The following is a 21,458-nucleotide window of genomic DNA, read 5'->3' as shown; positions in this document are numbered from 1 at the left end:
TGATAAAAGTCCCAGAGATATTTATTCATTTATATATTTTGAATGGGTCACACAATTACAATAATTATTATACATTTTCAGTGTTTCATAAACAGCACATGTTAAACAGATACAAACAAAATAATAATAATAATAATTATAATTACAATAATAATTATAATAATAAGATAATAGAGAAATTGTAAACATTAGAGGGGTCAGGAATTATATTATTTTATATATTTATTTTGCTTATTATTTTATATATTTATTTTGTGATAAAAGTATTATCTTATCTTATTATCTTAATTATTTACATATTATAGGTCCCATTTGAAAACAAATTTAAATTATTTTAATTATTTTAAGATCACTTCCTATTATTACAAAAATATTTAAAAGGTAGAGGGGAGTTAATTGGATAGAGTATGTGCTTTTATTATGTATAGCCTTCTAGTTTAGTGGAATTATTAAGAGACTTTTATTATATACAATCCTCTGGTGCTCATTTACGACATGTATGAAAGACCTTTATTATGTAAATATCTCCGGAGCGTGATCAGCTGGGACTGTGAAGAAAAGCTTTGGCAAGTCAACTTACAAATGTTATTAAATGTTAGAGGCGCCGCGTTATTCTATTTTACTCATAGAATAAAACTGTGATGTGACTGTAACTGCCCAGAAGTGACGCTCGCCGTCAAAACCAAGGGTACAAAATCAGTTTACAGATGAACCTCCATCCACATTCAACAATGGTGAGTTGTTTTTATTATATATGGCTTTGAGCGTCACATCAAACCCAGCAAATTATTGCTATGTATGATATGATAAAACAATAGTTATGGTAGCACGTGCAAATAATGTTAAACGTGCATTATTACTGTCATAATTCCTTAGTACAGTCACCAAATGCACTAATGCAACATTATTTAAATTTATATGAAACAAGTTGGGTTTAATGTTAAAGTCCAGATTATTTTAGAGCCTTCTAGTGCACCATGGCTCTTTCTTGAATATTTTTCTTTTCTTAACCCTGTTAACCTACATGCATTCACTGTCAAGGACTAGGAAGGGCACCATGTTGTTAGTTGCTCTGATAATTACATAATTAATAATTAAGATTTCATCCAATTTGTGGATGTAGATCTATATGTCTGCTGCATTGTGCATCAGTATGCATTTATTTAATTTACAATTGCGATCTAACTAAGAAGCCTCGTCTTTTGCTGTAAATATGTAATAATCTTTAATATTTTCCTTATTAAATAAATAAAGTGTAATCTGGCAAGCATGAACTCATTTCGATGCTGCTAATAGTAATTACGTAACGACACAAAATGGACAGTAGTTCCCAATGTCATCTGTGGCGATATCAGAGCTGATGCGTCTAGACAGATGTGACATCTTATCAGCCGAGATAACTGAAGATGAAGAAGATGATGATGATGTCTGGAGCAGAGAGGAGGTCAGACTCAGAGACTCATTCAAGCGGAGCAGACACTGAATCCGGCTGCTCTGTTCGTGGGGACAGCGCCGGTCCATGCGCGGATGCTGAGGAATTTCAGACAGGATATATTTGAAATCAGACTGTTGAGAAATAATCAGCTCGATAAGCTTTCAGTTAGAAAATACTGTGCAATTCTAATGAAAGCTACGGATTTGGATCATATGCAATGTTATTTAAGCCCTGAAAATCTGATATTTGCTTGAAAGCGTTTGGTTTGTTTCATAGGACTCTAATGGAGCAGCATGAAATGAGATGAAGTCTGTGTGTTTTTATGCAGTGAAATCCGAGCAAAGCCAGGTAAGCGGAAAAACATTGTGCTTTTCATGCAGTTTTTTTCTTGCAATGACAAATGCAGCGTGGCAATCTGGAAACAGCCACTGAAGTATTTTTTCCAGATGCACTCATTTTTTTTCACTGTCTCCAGAATCAGATAAATGAACTCCAGTGAAGCATCAGCTCAGCCAAAAGCACCTCATGTCGTTTCTGGTGAGAGTCGAATCTTTTTACACCCAGCTTGTTTGTGCTACGCTCATGATTCATGCTTTCTGTGTTTATTTATATATGCAGGTCTTGTTTTTAGGTATCAGAAATGTTTGGCTTTGATTCTGGAGTGGGTTTAGTATTCACTTTCGGGATGTTTTTATGGACTGAAGGTGTTCACTGAACAAAATCCATGGCCTGATTCTTCTCTAGTCCCTAGATATCAGCACATTTAATAATAAACGCCCTCATTAATATCCACCAATTCTCCACCTCACCTCTGAATCCAAGAGGATTATGTCAATGTCTCACTCATGAAGAAATGTTCTGGATAAAGGTTCTATAGACTTTATTCAGAGCAGGTGTTAGGGATGCACCGATATGAAAATTTTGGCCGATAACAATAATTCTTTAAATTTTAAAGCTTAAAACTGATATATTGGCCGATAAATCAAAATTTTTATATGATTTTTGAGAGCCTGATTACAAAAACAAAAGTCTCACCTTTAAAAGACATGTCCCAAGCACTTCTCAAAGTTCTCATTATAATTTAATGTAGCCTATATGACAGACTAGCGCTGCACATGTTGCACTTCACTGTATTTTCATTTTTTGAAGTGATTCCAATCATATTTCAAGCAATTCAAAAGCGTCATGTCCAACAGTGCACATCTGAAGTGTCTCAGCTAAAGGAAATAATCCATTATTTATCGGCTTTAAGATATAGCTCGAACAGTAGAGCGTTAGCGCTTGCAACGCCAAGGTCATGGGTTCGATTCCCAGGGAAAGCAAGAACTGATAAAGAATGTAAAATGTACCTTGAAATGCAATGTAAGTCGCTTTGGATAAAAGCGTCTGCCAAATGTAAATGTAAATGATGTTATAGAACAAATTTTCTTATCTGACCGATAACGATAACATTAAAAATGAACATATCGGCCGATACTGATATGGTGTCCAATATATCGTGCATAATTAACAGGTATGAAAGCGAGGCTGTGAGTGATAGATAAATGTGCCGTGTTTTCAATCCGCTGTAAAAAGCTGTGTAAATCTCCTAAATCACTTTCCACAGCTCAGGTTTTTTGTCGACTGAAACATCTTGGAAAGATATTTTTGCTGTTTCATCAGCAGAACAATTCAAAAACACATTTAAATAACAGTACAACCCACTGAAGAGATGTACGTCTGTCCCTCACAGCCTCGCTTTCATTCGCTTGGATGTAAATCAAAGATGGCACTGCTGTGAATAAGGTCTATATTAAGCATGACTTGTTCCTTAGTGTGTAAAAACACACAAAAAGCGTGTTTGCTGTAATACACTTACAATGGATCCTGTTTCACTCAGTAATACATAAATAAATAAATACTGTCAAAGTGATTAATAGCCATGAAAACAGATGTTAATTTGGCATCAATACAAAATGTCCATTGCGTTGTTTTTAACTAATGTTACAAAAGAACATTTTGACATCAATTTAAAAGAAATTTTAAAAGAACATTCTGGGAAAATGCCGTTAAGTGTTCTTCCACAATTATTCATAATAATCATAATTCATAATTATATATAAATTCATTATTAATATCATCACGTGTCTGTTAATGTCTCGCTCCTAATGTTCCAGATTCAAAACAGGTTCTACAAGCATGATTCGTCCCTCATGTTTACAGTACTGCACTTACAATGGACAATGGATTACAAATATTGTTTTACTCAGTAATGCGTCACATTAAGGAAGTAACATGTATTTGTCTAATTTTTTTTCATGTTGACTTTTTGCATTGGAACATTCCTGTAACCAAAGCTTAATCAAACATAGCTAGTTTGATTTCCATAATCATGTCTTCCTTTTGCCTCGTCTTGCTTTGCCCTTCAGCCCACCCTTTAATGCATATTCATACTTTGGATGTTCATATTCATCTCCATATTCATTTGTGGGGTGGGGGTTGTGTCTCATCTTTCCTCCCCTTTTCCCCTCAGGACTGCTCCTGTATCTCGTCCCACTCACACGTCCAGTCCATCAGCATAGAGGAGCAGTATGAAGACATCAGCCATCAGTGCTCGGTCAGTAGAGTCTAATAATAGATCATCAGTGGTGTGTGTGAAGGCATCAGGCATTGACTTTCACTCTTGGGGAATTGACACAGACCGTGATTAAATTATTGCATTGTTGGTCGCTAGCAGCACTGAGTCAAAATTGTAAATTTCAGGAATTGGCTCAATGTGGTGTCAGGTAGAATTTGAATTGAATTGGCCACAATCCAGGGTGTTGAAATAGAGTTTACATGGGAATGACAGGAAGAGGAATTTACGGAAGTTGCAATTCTAAGAGGTGTAGTAGTCACACAGTGATTGTGTGACGAAACATATGTGTCAGATATATTTTTATTTATTTAATCTACAAGCAATACTGTCAATATTATACTGTATTATATTTGTGTTTGTGTTTCTATCTATCTGTCTATATATATTATAGCTCCACGGTTCTGGATAAATTAAGAATCACAATTGTGTTTTTTTTCTAATAGAGATCACGATTCAACCTCGTTTCTGAACGGACAACTTAATAAAATAACGTCAATTAATGGAGGTTCTGACAAATTTGTAATTGTTGCAGTCTATTTAAAAATGTTTAATTTATAAACTAAATTGGTTTGAATGAATTCAATGATTCAATGTGATTCAATGTGATTCTTTATGATTCAGTGACTCACTCATAAAGACTTCACTTGTTTCATTATTGAATGATCAGTATATATATATATATATAAAAAAAAAATCACATATATATATGTGTATGTATGTATGTATGTATGTATATACAGTGGTGGTCAGAATTAATGGCACCCCTGGTAAATATAATCAAAAATGGCTGTAAAAAATAAATCTGCATTGTTTATCCTTTTGATCTTTCATTCAAAAAATTTGCAAAAATCAAACCTTTCATTGAAGTAAAAGAATTGAAAGTGGGGAGGAAATCACATTACGAAATAAAAGTTTTTCTCCAAAACACGTCGGCCACAATTATTGGCACCCTCAGAATTTTTTACGAGTAAAATATTTCTGAAGTATATTCCCATTAATATTTACCTTTATTTAGCACACCAGGGTGACTAGGAACATGAAATTGTCCAGCTATGACTTCTTGTTTCACAGGAGTTTAAATATGACGAATACACAAAGGCCAAATTCCCTTAATCATCCACCACAATGAGTAAAACCAAAGAATATAGTTCTGATGCGCAGCAAAAGATTGTTGAGCATCACAAAATAGAAAGTGACTGTAAGAAAATAGCTAAAGAATTGAAAATCCCCATTTTGACCATCAGGGCAATAATTAAGAAGTTCCAATCAACTAAAGATGTGACGAATCTGCCAGGAAGAGGACGTGTGTCTATATTGTCTTAATGTACGGTGAGGAGAAAAGTTTGAGTGGCCAAAGACTCTCCAAGGATCACAGATGGAGAATTGCAGAGATTACTTGAGTCTTGGGGGTCAGAAAGCCTAAAAAAAAAATCAAACAACACCTACATCCCCACATGTTGTTTGGGAGGGTTTAAAGAAAAATCCTCCTCGCTCCTCCAAAAATAAACTCCAGCATATTCAGTGGTCAGACACGACTGGATCTTCAAAAGGGACCGGATTCTATGGTCAGATGAAACAGAAAAAGAGCTTTTTGGCAGCAAACCCAGCAGATGTGTTTGGAGAAAACAGAGATAAAAAGTACCCCATGCCTACGGTTGAATACACTGCTGGATCTTATATGTTGTGGGCCTATTTTTTTGCTGGAGGTCCTGGACTTCTTGTTCAGATACATGGTATTATGGATTCAGCAAATACCAACAGATAAAAAATCAAAACCTGTCTGCCTCTGCTAGAAATCTATAATGGGCCGTGGTTGGATCTTCCATCAGGACAACGGTCCAAAACAAACATCAAAATCAACACAAAAATGGGTTACTGAGCACAAAATGAAGCTTCTGCCATGACCGTCCCAGTCCCCTAAACTGAACCCTATAGAAAATGAGGGGTGAACTGAACAGAAGAAGCACCAACATGGATCTGGGAATCTGAAGGATCTGGAGAGATTCTCTATGGAGGAATGATCTCTGATCTCTTGTCAGTTATTCTCCAAACTCATCAGGCATTATAGGAGAAGACTCAGATCTGTTATCTTGGTAAAAGGAGGTTGCAAAAAGAATGTAATTACAGGGAGCCAATAATTATGGCCAGCATCTTTTGGAGAAAAGCATTTATTTTATAATGTGATTTACCCCCCACTTTCAATTCTTTTACTTCAATGAAAGGTTAATGAAAGATTTTAGATTATATATATATATATATATATATATATATACATACACATATATACACACACACACACACACACATAATATTAATGCTCACCAGGGGTGTATTTATGTGCTTAAAAACAGGATACAGTAACAAAATTTTAGGTTAAATTATATTTTATAACGTAAAATAACTGTTTTCTATTGTAATATATTTTAAATCATCACATTTCAAACATTATTAATATCATCATGTTTGTGTTAATAATAATAATTCCATTTTAAATCTGTGTCCTGTTTGATACCTAAATATCCATTATGAACTTTTAACTCAGCTTAACTTTGTCGCATTGCCAACGGCCTCTGTTGCCCACGTCGCTTTAAATCATCAACTCTTATTTAAAATGAATGACTTCCAGTCAGTTTGTCGCTGCAGATAGTTGTCAGTGTGAAAGTCCCTGTAGCAGACACTATGTCTTGCGATGATGGACACGTCACTCGTGCCAATTGAAGCGTCATTGGATATTCAGCACAAGCTCCAGTGAGTTTCAGATTGTTGTTGTGCTCAAGTGTGTTCTGAGTGGATCTATTGTGTTGGGCGTCACAAAGCAGTTTTTCTGTCCCATCGATCTGGATGAAAGCTCACTTGTGTTATTGTCCCATGTCTTTCTCTGAATGTTGAAGGCGTCTGTGATTCCCCTCCTGTGACAGAAATATTTAGTCTTTTATTGCAGCCCTGCTGAGTCACTGTCCCGTTCATGGTCTAGAATTGTTATACATGGTCTACTAGTATTATTCAATTATAAAGTTATGTGCTGAAGTTAGCTAAAGTATAAACTGTTGTAGTGTTGACATATTTATAGAAGCTACGTGAATAATATCAAATCTGGCTTAATTGCAAAGAGATTTGAACATAACTCAATCACCCCTTAAAGTTCACAGTGATGCAATGCATGTTCTGTTTCTGCAACAAGACTTGCTTATGAAATTCAATATGACATTTATTCAAAGCAAGAAAAACCCCCAATGTTTAAGACTTGAACTAATGAGGAACTGAGTGAACTCTCATAAAGCATTATGAATTATGTAATTAATTGCTGAGTTTAATATTTTTTTAATTTCTAATTACAAAGCACTACTACTGTAGCTCAATGGCAGTAGCAACACCAAGACAAGGCAAGATTTAGATTTTATTTTATTTCAGCTTTACATGTTTTTAATAGCTTTAGTTAAATGTAATAACCCTGTTTCTCAGTCATTATTGTCAGGATTCCATCACCATCTCCTTCCACTCATTCCCTCACTCCGCCCACTCAGTCATTCACACGCTCATTGTCACCTGATTACTAATCACCGTCACCTGGACCTCACCATCAGTTCACCCATATATACCTGCTACAAACATTCAGTCATTGTCTGATCTCGTCTACACATGACACAGACTCTCTGCCATACTTACCTGTATACCTACCTTCGATCCCGATCTTCTCAGCCAGTCACCATTCCGTCTTCTAAGGAACTCCTTCATCATCATCTGCAAGAGAAAGAGAGAGAGAGACTTGGTTACACTTCAGTTAAGCTATCATCTGACATTCAACTTACTGTTTACTCACCTGTTTCGCTGTACCGATCCATTCTGCAAATTAAAGCATTTAACTTACCATTCTGTCTGCTTCGTCTATGCCAAACCTGACAGAAGATCAGACCACCATGCAGAATCCTTCGGAATCCACAGCGAATTCACCTGTAAATCCGATCGCCATTCATCAACACGCCTCTTCAGCTTCACTTCCTCAAGCGCCCGTTGCTTCGTTCACTGCCTCAGCGTGTCCCATGGCCCGACCAGCGACATTCTCCGGTGAGGCGGAGGACTGCAGTGGGTTTCTACTTCAGGTATCTTTGTATTTCTCCATGCAAGAACATCAATTCATCAACGATTCAGCTCGTGTTGTTTTTCATCATTTCACTTCTGTCTGGGCAAGCACTTCAGTGGGCACAGTCTCTGTGGAATTCGGATTCGGAAGTCGTCAAATCCCTCTCCGGTTTCATACAACACTTCAAAGAAGTTTTCGGTCAAACAGCTGCCGATCTATCAGTACATGATCAACTCTACAATCTTCGTCAAGGCCAATCTTCTGTGAGTACTTTCTCTTTACGATTCCGCACTTTAGCGGCATCCAGTGGTTGGAATGAGGCAGCATTGATCACAGCTTTTCGTCATGGTTTGAACCCTAACATTCGTCAGTTGATGGTGGTTTACGACGACAGTCTGGGAATTGAGAAATTAATTCAAAAATCCCTTCGAGTTTCGCAAAGACTATCAGCCTGTGATTCTCCGACTCCCACTGTATGTCCTCCGCCCACAGATCCATCAGTCACTCCTCCAGCACCAGAGCCTATGGATCTCGGCTCCGCCCATCTTCCAGCTTCAGAGCGTCAACGACGAATTCTTCATAAACTCTGTCTCTATTGTGCATCTGATAATCATCTTCTCAGCTCTTGCCCTGTTCGACCTCCATGCCCAGCGGTAAGCACAATTCAAGTCTCACCTAAAATTGAAGCTTTAAATCGCACCACTGTGCATGTATTAACTTCTCGTATTTGTGTCTCAGCGCAAGCCCTTATTGACTCTGGTTCGGCGGGGAATTTCATCTCCACACAGCTTCTCCAAAAATTTAACATCCGCAAACATCGCAATTCTCAAGACCTCCATGTACAAACCATCCAGGGAAAACCGCTGGGTCGAGGTCGAATTCGTCACTGTTCACCTACTCTGACGCTGCGTGTTGGTTGTCTTCATTCAGAGGAGATTTCTTTTATGGTGCTGGAGGAGTCCACCGCTGAGCTCATCCTGGGACACCCCTGGTTAGTTCAACATCAGCCGACGCTCCACTGGAAATCTGGTGAAGTATTACGTTGGGGTGAGTCCTGCCATTTGTCCTGTCTGTCATCCATCAAGAAAATCCCTTCTTCATCATCGACGCCTCAGAAGAGGTCTAAAGTTCCTGTTTGTTCCACCTCGGTTGAGAGCCCTGAAGTAGAGCATCAAGTAGAGATTCCAGTGGAGTACCAGGCGTACCCATAGACAGTATAAGAAGTGGACAGAGCCATCTCATTGGAAGTGAAGCCCATTTTTAGCGATTTCTTAGCACTTCCTTTCCTCACGCGCAGACTCAAACCGAGCAAAGCGTTACACGGACCACGTGAGCAACCCGTCTGTCTTCTAGTAGCTGTGCCAAGAGAAATCTGAATCATTCCCTTCCGAATCTTGCAGAGACGGAGAGTGTGAGTAGGAGCTGTTCATGAGCTTGGAGCAGGAGCAACTTTTGCTAGGTATACTGATTAATTATTTTGTAATTTTGCCTCCACGTCCCCCCGATTGCCCGCGAGCTTCTCCTCCCGTCCATACGGTAATCTCTCTACTGTGCGACAGAGAGTCGCGTGGTTATGACGCAATCGTCAGCCTACTTTTACAAAAACTGCTTCTACGGGGCCATAACATAAGCTACAAGGTAATGGAGCATTTTATACATTGTCGTGTTTCTTTAGAAATAAATAATGGACAAATGGAGTCTTCAAACGCCTCAGATGTAAAGTTATTCGCTGTCAAAGTGACGCCAAAATGAATGGGAGTCAATGGGATGCTAACAGCAGGTGAAGTTCTGCTACAAGATGGTGGCACGCGGCCGGCTTCAACTTCCGGTCGACTTCCTTCCCGCTTGGGCGTACCAGGATGTGTTCAGCAAGAAACTGGCTACTAAACTACCACCTCATCGGCCATGGGACTGCGCAATCGACTTGCTACCTGGAGCCACTCTACCTAAAGGTCGTATCTATCCACTGTCCATCCCGGAGCAGAAGGCCATGGAGGAGTATGTGGAGGAGGCTTTACAACAACAGTTCATCCGCACATCGACCTCCCCTGCCGCTTCAAGTTTCTTCTTTGTGGGTAAGAAGGACGGAGGCTTGAGGCCCTGCATCGATTATCGTCATCTCAACTCTCAAACCGTCAAATACAGTTATCCCCTTCCTCTGGTCCCAGCTGCCTTGGAGCAGGTGCGTGGGGCTCGCATATTTTCGAAACTGGACCTTCGGAGTGCATACAACTTGATCCGTATACGGCATGGAGATGAGTGGAAGACAGCGTTCGTCACCCCATCTGGCCATTATGAATATCAGGTTATGCCCTTCGGGCTGTCCAACGCTCCAGCGGTCTTCCAAGGGTACATGAACGAAGTGTTCCGTGAGTACCTCAACCGCTTTGTGATTGTCTACATTGACGATATCCTCATCTATTCATCTTCAATTGCTGAACACCATCGTCATGTCATTCAAGTACTAGAGAAACTGAGAGAACACAAGCTTTACCTGAAATTGGAGAAGTGTGAGTTCCATATCACCTCTGTTCAGTTCCTGGGTTACATCATAGATCAGCATGGTATCCAGATGGACCAGAGGAAGGTGGAAACAATCCAAGACTGGCCATTACCCACATCTGTCAAAGAACTTCAAAGATTCCTCGGTTTTGCAAACTTCTACAGAAGATTCATCAAGAACTACAGTCTCATCAGTGCTCCTCTCACATCTTCATTAAAGAATCGACCCAAGTCTCTGTCCTTGAATCCCACAGCTATCCAAGCCTTCCATCGCCTCAAAGAAGTCTTCACGACAGCACCAATCCTCATCCATCCCAATCCAGAACTTCCTTTCATTGTTGAGGTCTATGTATCTTCCACTGGGGTTGGAGCGATGCTGTCACAGCGGCAGGGTGAGCCTCCCAGACTCCATCCATGTGCCTTCTTTTCCAAAAAGCTGTCCCCGGCGGAGCAAAACTACGACATCGGCAACCGGGAACTGCTATCCATAAAACTGGCTTTAGAAGAATGGAGACATTGGCTGGAGGGAGCAAATCACCAGTTCGAAGTAATTACAGATCATCGCAACTTGGAATATCTTTGTGAGGCAAGAAGATTGAATCCTCGCCAGGCCCACTGGGCACTCTTCTTCACTCGATTCAACTTCGTTGTTACTTACCATCCAGGAAGTAAGAATTGCAAGGCAGACGCTCTTTCCAGACTCCATCATTCATCTTCAGAGGACCTCAGTACTGAAACCATCCTCTCTCCAGCCTTAATCCTCAGTCCCATTCTCTGGGACATCGACCAGCAAATCTCTCAGGAAAATTCTCGCCATCCTGCTCCGCCAGGAGGTCCAGAAGGGCGTACTTTCGTACCTCAACATCTTCGTACTCCCCTTCTGGACTCTGCTCACACAGTTCCGGGCTCTGGACATCCAGGTAGCAAGCGTACCCTCTCGCTCCTCAGTCAGCGGTACTGGTGGCCGTCCATCTCCGAAGATGTCTCCAGGTTCGTCCGTGGCTGCTCAATCTGCGCCATCACCAACACTCCCAGGAAACTACCTGAGGGTAAACTTGTGCCACTACCTATACCCAGACGCCCTTGGTCACACATCGGAGTGGACTTCATGACTGACCTTCCTAGATCCGGTGGATTTACCTGTGTGCTCGTCGTTGTAGATAGATTTTCCAAAGGCTGGAAGCTGATACCTTTACCTGGTTTACCCACGGCTTTAGAAACAGCTGAAGCATTGTTTCATCATGTATTCAGAAATTTCGGCATTCCAGGAGACATCGTTTCGGACAGGGGACCCCAATTCATCTCCCGGGTGTGGCACGCCTTCTTCAAGCTCCTCGGGGTCACTGTCAGCCTCTTTTCAGGATATCATCCGCAGACCAACGGCCAGACTGAGCGGAAGATTCAGGAGATAGGACGTTATCTGCGAACTTATTGCCACCAGTACCAAGACAGCTGGAACCGATACCTCCCCTGGGCGGAATACGCTCAGAATTCCCTTACTCAGCGTACCACCGGGCTCACCCCCTTTCAGTGCTTCCTCGGATATCAGCCACCTCTCTTCCCTTGGTCAGGTGAGCCCTCGGAGGTTCCAGCTGTCGACTTTTGGTTCCATCAGAGCGAGGGGGTATGTCAGGATTCCATCACCATCTCCTTCCACTCATTCCCTCACTCCGCCCACTCAGTCATTCACACGCTCATTGTCACCTGATTACTAATCACCGTCACCTGGACCTCATCATCAGTTCACCCATATATACCTGCTACAAACATTCAGTCATTGTCTGATCTCGTCTATACATGACACAGACTCTCTGCCATACTTACCTGTATACCTACCTTCGATCCCGATCTTCTCAGCCAGTCACCATTCCGTCTTCTAAGGAACTCCTTCATCATCATCTGCAAGAGAAAGAGAGAGAGAGACTTGGTTACACTTCAGTTAAGCTATCATCTGACATTCAACTTACTGTTTACTCACCTGTTTCGCTGTACCGATCCATTCTGCAAATTAAAGCATTTCACTTGCCATTCTGTCTGCTTCGTCTATGCCAAACCTGACAATTATACTATCATGCAGGATAAAGCTGATCTGAGACCTGTGGATATTCTTCCAACTATCTTCTGCTCGGTCCTCCAGCATCACATGAGTGTCATTCTCAGGACAGAAAGTGTCTCATTATGTTCTATTGACATTTGAAGTCTTCACCAGAATTCCCTAGCGAACATCTAACTCACGTATGTGTGACGTGTTTGTTCATATGTGGACGTGTGTTGCTGTCGTTTATGTGTGTGACAGAGCAGTGACGTCTCTCCGTGTTCTGTGTTGACGGATGGAGATGACATCACAGATCTTTCCACTGACTCCGCCCACTATCAGCTGCTGACACAACTGGGTAGGGATCATGTCTTACTTAATAGTATGATATAAGTTAGGGTAACACTTTATTTTACAGTGTCCTTGTTACATATGTTACATGTACTTACCATAGTAATAACAGTAAATTATGCATAATTACATGCAACTAAACCTCAACCAAACCCTAACCCTATAGTAAGTACATTTAGTTGCTTAATATTACTCAGTACTTAAATATATAATTACACTGTTACAATGACGCCTTAAAATAAAGAGTAACCTAAGTTAGTTAGTTATATTCCCTGGAATCTCGTTTATATCATGTATTATTACCATATGTCTTACTCTGTACTTAATGCTTATGTGTGTGTGTATTTTTGTGCAGGCCGGGGCTTTAATAACCTCAGTCAGGTGAACATGGCACGTCACACACCGTCTGGCCGGCTGGTGGCAGTAAAAAACACAAACCTGGACGAGTGTACAGAAGATGAGCTGCTGCAGCTGATGGTGTGTAATACACTGATGAGAGCTCACCATTGATTTCTACTATTTAAAAATGAAGCTTTGACATATGAAATAATAGTCAAAAATATATCATTCAGACTTTTATGGTATTGGCATTTCTATTGATTTTGTCTGTTTTTGTTTATGAAGGGAGCTTTTAAATCTGAAATGTTAATAGTAACAGTATATATTATATAATATAACATTATTAGAAAATAATATAAATTTATTTTAGCATGAATGTTGTTGTAGTAAAAATCAATGAGATTATATTAATGAAAGCATACTGCATTAAAAAATACATATGTACTGTATTACCGGTTCACACTCTTAGTAAAATGAAAAAAAGGGAATTCTTCATGATCATTTTTGTAACATGAGGCTATTTTCATAATGACTGTTGGTGTATGAAATAACCGTTAAGCTCCAAAAATGACAAAAAACATTATAAAAAGTAGCCCATAAGACTTGTGTATTATATTTTAAGGTTTTTGAAGCCATACCATGATTTGTTTGAGAAACAGGCTGACGTCATTATTCAGAAAAATAACAGCATTGGTGTTTGCAACAACACGAGAGCAAGAGAGTTTTATTTTTGGCCCTGTTATGATGATTGTCCTCGCGTTGGTTGAAGAGGATTGACTGTAATTGTGAGGGCATTTTCAGATTTTAGACACACACAACTTTTTCTCAGAAAAGCCTATGTGCTTGTGCATTCATAGTTTGTGCATATTAATCGCAGAATGAGGTTCTGCTGTCCCGACGGTTCCGTCACCCGAACCTGCTCACGTCCAGACTGGTGTTCAGCTCCTGCAGTCAGCTCTGGGTTCTGTCTCCTCTCATGGGTTACGGTAAGAGTCCACACTCATCTGTCTCTTACCTTCTTTTTCTGTCCTCATCCTTCCCTCATGATTTCTCTGCACGTGTCTCATTCAGGTTCTGCAGACTCTCTGCTCCGGTCATACTTTCCGGATGGAATGAGCGAGTCTCTGATGGCGTACCTGCTGTACGGAGTTCTCCGAGCGCTCGAGTACCTGCATCACATGGGCTACGTGCACAGGTGAGCGCACGAGGGCTCGGTTTCACAGAGGCTTGAATTAAAGGGATAGTTCACACAAAAATGAAACAAATGTAATGCCAAACCCATCAGACTTTTGTTCATCTTCGGAACACAAATGAGAGATTTCTGTCCCTCCTTGAAAGTCTATCCACCCAAAGCTCTAATGCTTCAAAACTTTCATAAAGAGATTGTGAAATGCTGCGTCCCAATTCGCCTACTTATACCATGCCCTAAAAGTATGTACTGTTTTTGAGAAGAAAAGTACATACTTTTGAGTGTGTAGCAGAAGAGTAGGCAAGCTTTGGGAGAAACTACTTCTTCATAATTGTGTGTTTAACGGATCGCTCTGTCTATTAGTTACATGCATCCTGTCACTGTTTAAACTGCCCTGTCAATCATCTCGTCACAGTTAAAATCCTCCATATCAATTTAATTGAATTTCCTACTGTATCGGAGAGAAACGCATAATGCTGCATTTAAAAGTTACCGACCAAACGTATCTTTATAAAAGTTCACAATGCTGTTGCAGATGAAATATAATGTGGATAACATTGAACAAATATATTTTCGTTAGGTAATCACTCAAACCCCTTTATCTAAACCTCTCTACTTAAAGGGATAGTTCACCCAAAAATGAAAATTCTGTCATCATTTACTCACCCTCAAGTTGTTCCAAACCTGTATGAGTTTCTTTGTTCTGCTGAACACAAAGGAAGATATTTGGAAGAATGTTTGTAACCAAACAGATCTCGGTCCCCATTGACTACCATAGTATATTTTTTTCCTACTATGGAAGTCAATTGGGACCGAGATCGGTTGATTACAAACATTCTTCCAAATATCTTCCTTTGTGTTCAGCAGAACAAAGAAACTCATACAGGTTTGGAACAACTTGAGGGTGAGTACATGATGACAGAATTTTCATTTTTGGGTGAACTATCCCTTTAACTATCGGTCTCGCACATCCGCCATGTTTGTAGTTTTATTAAACACTTATTCGTGTTTGTAGTTCTAATCGAATCCTCGTCCAAACCACAATTGGTTGTAGGTAATATTGGCCGTTAGGGTGAGCACGGATCAGGATCTGCACCTAGAGCAAATGGGTATCAACACATTACAACATACTATGATTTAAACACATTCATTCTAATTTCTAATACTTTTTAGGATGGATAGTATGGGAATTGGGACGCAGCACAAGTCTTCTGAAGAGATACGATCGCTTTATATGATTCATTTAGGCTTTTATTCACATATAAACATTGATGAGCGTTCAAATATGGTAAACGGAAGCTCAAGCATACTTGCTTGATGCGTGAGAACCAATGAGGTTCATTCTCGTGTTTCACGCAGCGTGTTTGAGCTTCTGTTAATGTTCGGTGATCAATGTTTAAATGTGAATAAAAGCCTAAATTGAATTTGTTCATCATATAAAGCAATAGAAGAATTGGATTAAACTGCTCAATAAATATGGATTTATTTTACGATCTCTTTATGAATGATTTGAACTGTCAGAGTTTTGGGTGAAAAGTCTTCCAATGAAGGGACAGAAATCACTTCATATTTCATTAAAAATATCTTCATTTGAGTTCCGAGGATGAACAAAAGTCTTATGGCTTTGGAACGACCCATTATGGAACAAATCAGAAATTTTGAGTGAACTATCCCTTTAATCTGGCCTCGTCTCCTGTCGTCTCTTCTCATCTCATCTCTTCTCTCCTGCAGAGGTGTGAAAGCGAGTCATGTGCTGCTGTCAGCTGAAGGCCGTGTGTGTTTGTCAGGGCTTCAGAGTGTGTACAGTCTGATGAAGGATGGCAAGAGGATGAGAGCTGTGTTTGACATGCCTCAGCACAGTCCGTCTCTCCTGCCGTGGCTGAGCCCGGAGCTTCTGCGACAGGTGACAATCCTGATGAGAAAGCTGTTCCAAACAGCGGCATTAAAGACAGCATAAAACAATAAACAATATATATATATATAAAAAAAATATAGGAATTGAGCGTTTGATTATAACAGGTGCAATCTAAATGTAAAATATGAGCATGCACAATTAAATATCCAAAATTGTCTGTTATACATGCTACCTTTCAAAAGTTTGGCGTCAGTAAGATTTTTTTTTAAAGAAATTAATATTTTAATATTTTTTTATTTAATATTTGTATGCGTCAAATTGATCAAAAGTGACAGTAAATATATTTCTAATGTTACAAAAGGTTACAAAAGATTTCTATTTCAAATAAATGCTGTTCTTTTGAACTTTCAATTCAGCAAAGAATTCTGAAAAAATTAATTTTAAGATTTACACGAAAATATTACACTCCACAACTCTTTTCATCATTGATAATAATAAGAAATGTTTCTTGAGCACCAACTCAGCATATTAGAATGATTTCTGACGTATACACTACTGGTTAAAAGTTGTTTTTGAAAGTAGTCTATGTGTGTGTGTGTGTATGAGTATATGAGTGTATATATACACAAAAAATAAAAAAATCGGTTCACTAATATCGGCCGATAACCAATACAGTACTAATATTTTGTCCATTCCTAATTATAAGGCCCGGTCAAGGTCAGGACCAACATCAATTCTAAACGTATAGCTTCATTGAGTCATTATGATGGTTTTTTGTGTCTCTCTTTCTGTGATGAAGGATCTTCATGGTTATGGAGTGAAATCAGACATCTACAGTCTGGGAATCGTGGCATGTGAGCTGGTCAGTGGCAGAGTGCCGTTCCAGGACATGCCGCCCACTCTGGTACTGCCGTTCTTCACGTGTGCCATCTGTGAGCAAAGCAACTATGATTACTGAACACTCACTTCCTGTTTCTTCTTCTTCTTCTTCTTCAGATGCTGCTTCAGAAGCTGCGGGGTTCTCACTGCTGTCTCCTCGACGTCCCCCCTTACCCTCTCGGAGACATGGGGGCGCTCAAGGTGTCTCGCTCCGGTGTGGATTCTGGGATCGGAGAGAGTGTTGCGACTGGAAGTTTGACTCGTACTGCCACTGCGGAGAGACCTCAAAGCCCCGCCCCCAAAAACCACTCGGTCACACTGCACAACCTGGTCCAACTGTGCCTGCAGCAGCAGCCTGAGCGCAGGTAGAGACCGCGAGACCCTTCGCAAACACACGACACTGCCAGAGCTCAGAATGGACAGATCAAGCTTTTAGAAGAATTTCAACATGTTTGGGGTCTGTAAGATTTTGTAAAGGCTCTTCTGATCACCAAGGCTGCATTTATTTGATCAAAAATACAGTCAAAACAGTAAAAAACTGTTTTCTATTGTAATATATTTTAAAATGTAATTTATTCCTGTGATCAAAGCTGAATTTTCAGCATCATTACTCCAGTCTTCAGTGTCACATGATCCTTCAGAAATCATTCTAATATGATGATTTCTTCTAATTAAAAATGTTAAAACTTTACTAAAAGTGGAAAATTGTAATAATACAAAAACCTAAACTTTAGGGTTATATTTTATTAGTATTGTGGACCTGAATAACTCCTCTAAACCTGACATAATAATTTACTACTGACTATAATTTTTTTTTTTTTTTTTTTTGCATAAGGTTTTATGGCAATTTATTATTATTCTATTACTGTGACTTTTTTGCACAAAAACTTTAGTAACATTAGAAGTGGACTTAAAGGGGAAAATGTAATAAATAAAGTTTGATATGGCCCCTTTATCAACAAAAATGTACTCTCAGAAGTTTAGTTTATACAGTGTGACACATTTATCTGTTGGGGTTTGCTGCAAATAAAAAACGGCGAAATAATTCCATAGTCATAACACAATATATATATAATTTTAATGAAACACAAAAAAATTATTTATTTATTTATTTTTACTTTATTCACCTGCTATTGGTATGGTGATAAAAATGTTCACCTTGTCTAGAGCAGATACAGATATCTCTTTTGCCTTTTTGGCAAAGACACTTTCCACAAGCGCAAACCCTCTTTTGGCATTAAAACACCACTGTCAGGATTTACTAAAGACACGCTGTGAAGAATGAGCGCTGAGAAGGCGTGGACAGATTTTGCGGCTGACTTTATTGCATATGCATTTGTAGAAGTTTCCCTTTCAGATACAAAATGTATGGGACGAGAGTATTTAAATGAATCGTGCAAGGTGATTTACTAAGGTTTGCGCTCGTCAAATTACTAGTATTTGCGCCATTATAATATTTACCACCTGAAAAGCATGTCTTAAACCAGACGGTAATTTTGTAGATTGCGTTGTTCATTATGGAAATGTTCCGGCTGCGTCTGTTCTTTAATTTACGCACAGAACTCTCCACTCCCATCTGCGCTTATATAGAATTGTGCTCTCATGCTAATTTGCCCTGTTTAGTAAATGTGGCTCTTTATGTTTACTGAACCCCATGCATTGTGTGTGTTTGTTGTTCAGGCCGTCTGCGACTGCTCTCCTCAGCCACCCCTTCTTCAGACAGGTACATTCACCTTTTCATCAAGCTTTCACTAAATCTTCAGTCTGAGTAATTCATGCATTGATCTGTGTGTTTTCCAGGTGAAGAAACACACGAGGGACTCTTTCCTTAGTTTGATGTATCCGGCCGTGCCAGTGTCCTGTCCTCCAGACACACCTCCATCAGGAACACCGACCCAGACCTGCAACACCCCGACTCCCACCGACACCGAGCCAGAGGACGGCATGTGGGACTTCTCCTAAACCTCGCCGTCCCTCTCTAGTCCAATTCCTTTCTCACACGAACCTTGACCCAGGCAACTAGCGATACATATATTCCATGTTAACCCATCCTAACCAGCTGCTACATTTTGTCGTTCACTTGGTTTGCATACTACGGTAGCCCACCCACAGTGAAATCTCATTGGTCTAAATTCCCTCTCTTTTGTGGACCAAAATATTGATGACATCATCTTGCACTTATGGGCGTATCTACATTTTTAGCCAATCAAATGCTCTCTAGAATGAGCACATACCAGCTGCCTAGACATTTCCTGACTAGCAATAGCAAGTATAAAATCATAATTTATGTCTATGACCTAAACTAAAAGCCTATTATCTAGGGCTGCACGATTATTAAAATAAAACCGAAATTGTGATATAGTGCGGTTATCAAATCACAAAGGCTGCTATTTATTTAAATAAATATATGCACTGCATGTGTTGACAGTGTTTCCGAGCGGCTTGGTTCACAGTCAATTTTTTAAATTTTACAGTGACATTACAATAGTAATATTTAGTAATATTATTATTATTATACTCATATTGATATATAATCACTACTTTTTTGGCAAAATTGTGCAGCCCTACAAACTAGCACAGCAAACCTATAGCTTTTTAATTTATTCACTATCTCCGTTTTTTATATATATAAAAACACTAGTAGATTTTATTCCCCTAAATCGTGCAGCCCTACTATTAGCTATTTGGGACAAGCAAGTCCTTTTTAAAAACAGGAAATTAAACTGCATTCGTCAAGCCATTTGATGGGTCTTTAAAGTGTCAAATACTGTATGCTCAGATTGACTGTGATTTTTTTCACTTTATGCAACGTTTTACTTTCATTATGGACAGAAAAATGAAAGAAAGACACGCCGTGACTTGTGTCTTATTCAATGCTGTGCGCTCATCTGTATGCTGCACATTCTGACTAATGTACTAGGTTATCCAAGTATTCAATGCACACTGTGCACATACTACAGTATGTACTGTTAGTATGCTATTCCCATTAGACCATGGCTGCATCCACTCTCTTGAGTAGGTACTTATTTCGAACAAGTAATTATTTCACGACCGGTAAAAAAGTACGTTCTATATAGTATGAGTGTGTGTAGTATGAATGCAATCTGGACGTACTACATTCGCCATGTTGTCATCAACATGTGACCTACCAGTGTCATTCACTAAGCCTCTCCCGTGGCCTCATGGGATAGTAAACTGTCCATCATATGCACACTTCAGAATCTCGCCAGAAGTAGTAGGTCATCCAGGTACTTTTTTCCTACTCTTTTATGAGTACTGTGAATTTAGACATACTTCTTTTGTCACATACTGTTTTTCACCTACTATAGTATACTATAGTAGTATAGGAAGTATGCGATTTTGGATGTCAGTGTGTGATCAGAGCTTCCTGTTTGATGTTCACAGCAGCCAATCACATCATGAACTAACTGCAGATCACTGGATTTGATCCAGCTCCTATGAGTAAGGTCATCAAACTGAGCCATGAATGCTGGGAGCCAGATGTCACGTGTGTGTGTGTGTGTGTGTGAGAGAGAGAGAGAGAAGGTTACTAGTACATCACCCACTCAGCCTGTGACCGTGAAAGTGTGGGTGTGTGTACAGTACATGTGTTTGTGTGTATCTCTGTGTTCAGATTTCCAAAACCCTCCTCCTCTTCCTCTCTATGAAGAAACTGCACATGTTTTAATCCTGTGAAGAAATACACCAAACCATCAACGCTGTGCTGTTCAAACGGCCTTCAACACTGCCTCAACATGTGCTCTGGAACTCAATCATGATCAAACTGAAGGCCTGAGCAGTTTCACCTGTGACCGATATTGTATTCACTGATTTTTTTTGTTGCTATGTTAACTGTATTTAGACATATGATAAATATATTCTTACTCTGTTTCTTAACTTGTTGGTGTCCAGTCATTTTTTTTCTTTTTGCCTTTTCTTATTTCAGTAGAATCAAAGTGAAATTCTAAACTTAAAGTTCCTGCCAAATAAATAATAATGTCAGATAAATAATTACCGGTAACACTTTACAATAAGGGTCTCATTTGTTAACCTTTAATTATTCTTGATCATTTACTGACCTTATTTCCCTTGTAACTTTACTAATTTATCTAACTTATGTGATTTTTATTTTTGAGATCACAAAAGTAATATTTAATTTCCAACAATTTGTGTTG

The 21,458-nt window shown here is 39.4% G+C and overlaps 1 protein-coding gene across 1 annotated transcript; it reads left to right on the top strand.

The window, feature by feature from the left end:
- The first annotated feature begins 528 nt into the window (after window positions 1-528).
- On the top strand, window positions 529-21,180 carry stradb (STE20 related adaptor beta). The gene is made up of 13 exons (XM_084128799.1): window positions 529-734; window positions 1,712-1,783; window positions 1,911-1,972; window positions 3,948-4,031; window positions 12,932-13,028; window positions 13,377-13,498; window positions 14,238-14,346; window positions 14,432-14,555; window positions 16,281-16,452; window positions 17,204-17,308; window positions 17,401-17,648; window positions 18,964-19,006; window positions 19,084-21,180. Exons 3-13 carry the CDS (start codon window positions 1,961-1,963, stop codon window positions 19,243-19,245), a joined length of 1,278 nt encoding a protein of 425 aa, XP_083984925.1. The 5' UTR covers window positions 529-734; window positions 1,712-1,783; window positions 1,911-1,960; the 3' UTR covers window positions 19,246-21,180.
- The last annotated feature ends 278 nt before the right edge of the window (window positions 21,181-21,458 follow it).

Source organism: Abramis brama (genome assembly GCF_963993115.1).
Source record: "Abramis brama genome assembly, chromosome: 11".
In the NCBI taxonomy this organism is placed as follows: domain Eukaryota; kingdom Metazoa; phylum Chordata; class Actinopteri; order Cypriniformes; family Leuciscidae; genus Abramis; species Abramis brama.
Note: the sequence above shows the minus strand (reverse complement) of the source record. Positions and strands in the feature narration are given on the sequence as shown.